Below are 4,129 nucleotides of genomic sequence, written 5' to 3'. Positions count from 1 at the left end.
ATCTCGGCCGTTGGATCTCGAAGATGGCGGCGGCGATCGGGATGATGGACGGAGCGTATTTCGTCGGGAGGAACGAGATCCTGTCGTGGATCAACGCCACCCTCCAGCTCAGCCTCTCTCGCGTCGAAGAGGTCAGCCAAAAAAAAAAAACTAGGGTTTCTTCCCTCTATTTTGTTTGTTTTCGAGGTTTTTTTTTGGCGTGGTTCTTGTTTTAATTGATCGGAGAAAGAAGCTATGTTTAATTGGAGACCATGTGATTTAGATTACGATATTTAAATAGGTTTTCCCCCCCTTAAATCCCTTCATTTCCATAGGAGTTATGTCGATTTAAGGTCAAGTTTTTTTTTTAAATTATTGTTCTAATTAGAACAGGGTAATGTGATCGAGACATCTAATTAGGGATTGTATACTATATTAATTTGATCATTTCCCCCAAACTATTGTATGGACTACATTTGTGTTCCATTTTTACCCCCTTTTTTCGATTTTTCCGTGAATCTACATTGGTCTAGTATTAGCATAATAGCTGTAAAAGTTTAGTTCACCTTGATGAGTCTACAAAAGAGGTGCCGGCTCCGAGTATCTTTTTTTTTTCCTTTTAATTTTCCACTTGCTTAATTTCTTTATTAATTGAAAGGTGGTGAAATTTTTTCTGTTTGAACGAAAAGATTGTATCAGCAACATGCAAGCAGCATTATTTGACTGTCCCATTTGGATCCTATATCAGAGATATTAATAAGAAAGGTTATCCACATTCTAAAGCTGGCTGCCGTTCCGAATGTTACGTATTTCTCTACGTCATCAAGACATGTCAGTGTAGGGGGATGAAGAAAATATCAGCACAAGATGCAAAATGAGAACTGAACTGCGTGATTGGTGCAATCGGAAATTCTTGGGTCTCGGGAAATCTACTCCTGTTGTGGTTCATTCCTCCAAATTCATAGAAATGTTCACTGTGTACAATGCTATGATACTTCCCCTGTGATCTTATAGTAGATGAGGGAGAAACCGGTGATAGTACTACTTAGTGAAGTGATTCCGGAATAACAATTTGAAGCGTCTAAGTTGGCCTCATATTGTTTGACAGCATCAAAATCTTTAGTTCTGCTACACTTTTACTGCTGTTGTTGTTGTTCATCTGGTTTTTATAGTTAATGCACCTTTGTTACGTAATGACTATAATGCAGGCAGCATCTGGTGCTGTCCAGTGCCAAATGATGGACATGGTCCATCCTGGGATTGTTCCCATGCATAGGGTAATTCATTCTTTTTTATTGCCCTCATACCTAGTTAGACATCATGTTATTTAATCTCGAATATATTTTGTTTTTTAGGTAAATTTTGATGCCAAGACTGAGTACGACATGATTCAAAATTACAAGCTTCTGCAGGACGTGTTTAACAAGCTGAAAATAGAAAAGGTAGTTGATATATAAGGATAACATATATTTTCCTTTTTATTTGTGCTTGTTTTATTTTGGTCACTCGCTTATTTGTCTCTTAAGATAAAACATCAATAATTTTCAACTAGTGATGCTTGGTTCCTGTATTTCACCTGTGTTGTAGCACATTGAAGTCAACAAACTTGTTAAAGGACGGCCATTGGACAATTTGGAGTTCCTACAATGGCTGAAGCGCTACTGTGATTCTGTAACTCATGGAATTATGAATGAGTATGATACTCCTTTTTATCATTTGAAAAACTAATTCAGAAGCTTATTTTCTCATAATAATTGAAAGTTGGCTCCAGAAACTACAACCCTGTCGAGAGACGATGCAAAGGAGGGAAGGAGCGGAAGGGTTCTCAGAAGTTCTCCAAATCATTGCCACATAATAGCCTACCAAATCGTGTTTCCACAGATGGCATGTACCTCAATCCTTATAGTTATCTCACTTGGCTCACTTCTTCTGGTTTTCTGGCTTCTTTCCATGCTGCGTTTTAATAGTTAAGAACCATTTCATACTTTTTTCCAAGTACTAAAAACACCATTCTCTTGATCCAGGTGCAAAGCAAGTTTCCCCAATAGCTAATGAGGAAATTTACGTAAGCCAAATAAGGGAACTATATCAGAAGGTACCTTACAAGTACTAAAAACACATATACTCTCTTTTCCATCTACTTGAGATAAAGTACCTTGTGCATTGCACATTTGTACCTTACAGTTTTTTTGTCCTAGAGATTTAGGTTTATATGAAAGTCCTATTTGTAGAAAGTCTGCACGTACTATTCGTACTCAAACGATTAGCTTCCTGTGACACATGGATGTTTCAACTTCCTAACTCGGATAAAGCAGATTTAGTACTATGCCTCTGCATTAGACTATGTGAAGCCAGTAAGAACGTACATGCAATTTTGATTTGGTCATGATCCTGGTTCCAGAGATATTTATTCATTTAATTTATGAAATTTGATTTTCATGTTCAACTTCGAAGCTACTTGCATCTTTAACATGTTATCATAAATCTTGGTTTTCTTCTTGAACGAGATTTCGCAAACCCTCGTTATTTCATGTTTATGCCTTCAAATTGGTGCAAGCGAGCCCACGCAGGTAAAAACTTATCTCCTGAGGAACTTATTAAAGCTTATAATTACTTCAATGAATCTCCTAGACTGAAATAAGTATCAGACTGCACTACCCCATACGTGTCACAAATTGAATTTGGGAAGGTGAGAACATATGCCAGATTCAGGTTGGATCTTGATCATGCTAATGCAATGTTGAAAAGGAGAAAGAAAACAAAAGAGCGGGCCCCACAGCTACAGTAAAATATTAATATTTTATTGTGCATAGTATTTTTTCAAAAACTATAAATAGGCTTCAAATCCTTAAGGAAATCTCATCCCAGAAACAACTTCTTATATAGAAGAGTGTGAGAGAAAAAATAGAGAGAGTATCTCCTTAGAAAGAGAGATTGTAACTCCAGAGTTTTCTCCTCATAGTGAATTCTTTTATCCTTGCCCGTGGACGTAGGCAATCAAGTGCCGAACCACGTAAATCTGTGTGTCCAACATTTTATCTCTACTTTTGCTCTACTATTGCTGCGACCCTGCTCTATTGGGCCCCGGTTTTGTTCCAACAAGTGGTATCAGAGCCAACTTAGGGTACTTGTATATATCTACTTATCGTATGCTCTGTGGCTGCCACCAAAGGTGGATCCTCCACATCAGAAAATAAGTTAGGTTATCATTTACCCTTTGGAGGTGACGGGTACTATTCACGAGTACAGTACTGTTCACAAATACAGTATTATTCACAAGTACGATACTATTCACGGATACGATTACTGTTCATAAATACAGTTACTATTTACGTGAAATAGTAAGAAGTTACTGTTCGTGGTAGAAGCAATGGCGGCGAAGTTCAAGATCGAGAAATTCGACGGGAGTAATTTCTCACTGTGGAAGTTGAAGATAAAGGCTATCTTGAGAAAAGATAATTGTCTGGCGGCCATTGGTGCAAGGCCGGACGACATCACAGATGATAAGAAGTGGAACGAGATGGACGAAAATGCTATTGCAAATCTCCATCTGGCATTAGCAGACGGGGTGCTGTCAAGCATAGAGGAGAAGAAGACAGCAAAGGAGATCTGGGATACTCTAACAAAGCTATATGAGGCGAAATCCATGCACAATAAAATCTTCTTAAAAAGGAGACTTTACACTCTGAGGATGGCGGAATCTACATCGATGACCGACCACATCAACACCCTAAACACACTGTTCTCCCAACTCACAACGTTGGGATATACAGTTGGTGCGAATGAACGTGCAGAACTTCTACTTCAGAGTCTACCTGACTCGTATGATCAACTCATCATCAACCTGACGAACAACGTCCTCACGGACAATCTAGTCTTCGACGATGTTGCAGCCGCTGTTCTGGAGGAAGAAAATCGGCGCAAGAACAAGGAAGACAGGCAGACAAGTTCGCAGCAAGCGGAGGCCTTGTCGGTGACGAGAGGAAGATCAACGGAACGTGGCTCCAGTGGGAGTCATGCCCATGGTAGATCGAAATCACGAAGTAAGAAGAATATCAAATGCTACAACTGTGGCAAAAGAGGGCACGTCAAATCGGAGTGTTGGCACAACAAGAAGAGTGGAGATAAAAAGTCTTCAGAGCCATCAACA

General features: G+C 39.2%; 1 protein-coding gene across 1 annotated transcript; it reads left to right on the top strand.

Annotated features, from left to right (window-relative positions):
- On the top strand, nucleotides 7-2,107 carry LOC109846480 (microtubule-associated protein RP/EB family member 1A-like). The gene is made up of 6 exons (XM_020415728.1): nucleotides 7-131; nucleotides 1,188-1,256; nucleotides 1,335-1,421; nucleotides 1,567-1,673; nucleotides 1,751-1,863; nucleotides 2,004-2,107. The coding sequence occupies exons 1-6, from the start codon at nucleotides 24-26 to the stop codon at nucleotides 2,090-2,092; spliced, it is 573 nt and encodes a 190-aa protein (XP_020271317.1). The 5' UTR covers nucleotides 7-23; the 3' UTR covers nucleotides 2,093-2,107.

The sequence above is a fragment of the Asparagus officinalis genome, chromosome 6, assembly GCF_001876935.1.
Source record: "Asparagus officinalis chromosome 6, Aspof.V1, whole genome shotgun sequence".
NCBI lineage: Eukaryota > Viridiplantae > Streptophyta > Magnoliopsida > Asparagales > Asparagaceae > Asparagus > Asparagus officinalis.
The sequence above is the reverse complement of the archived record's forward strand: the minus strand, read 5'-3'. Positions and strand labels throughout refer to the sequence as shown.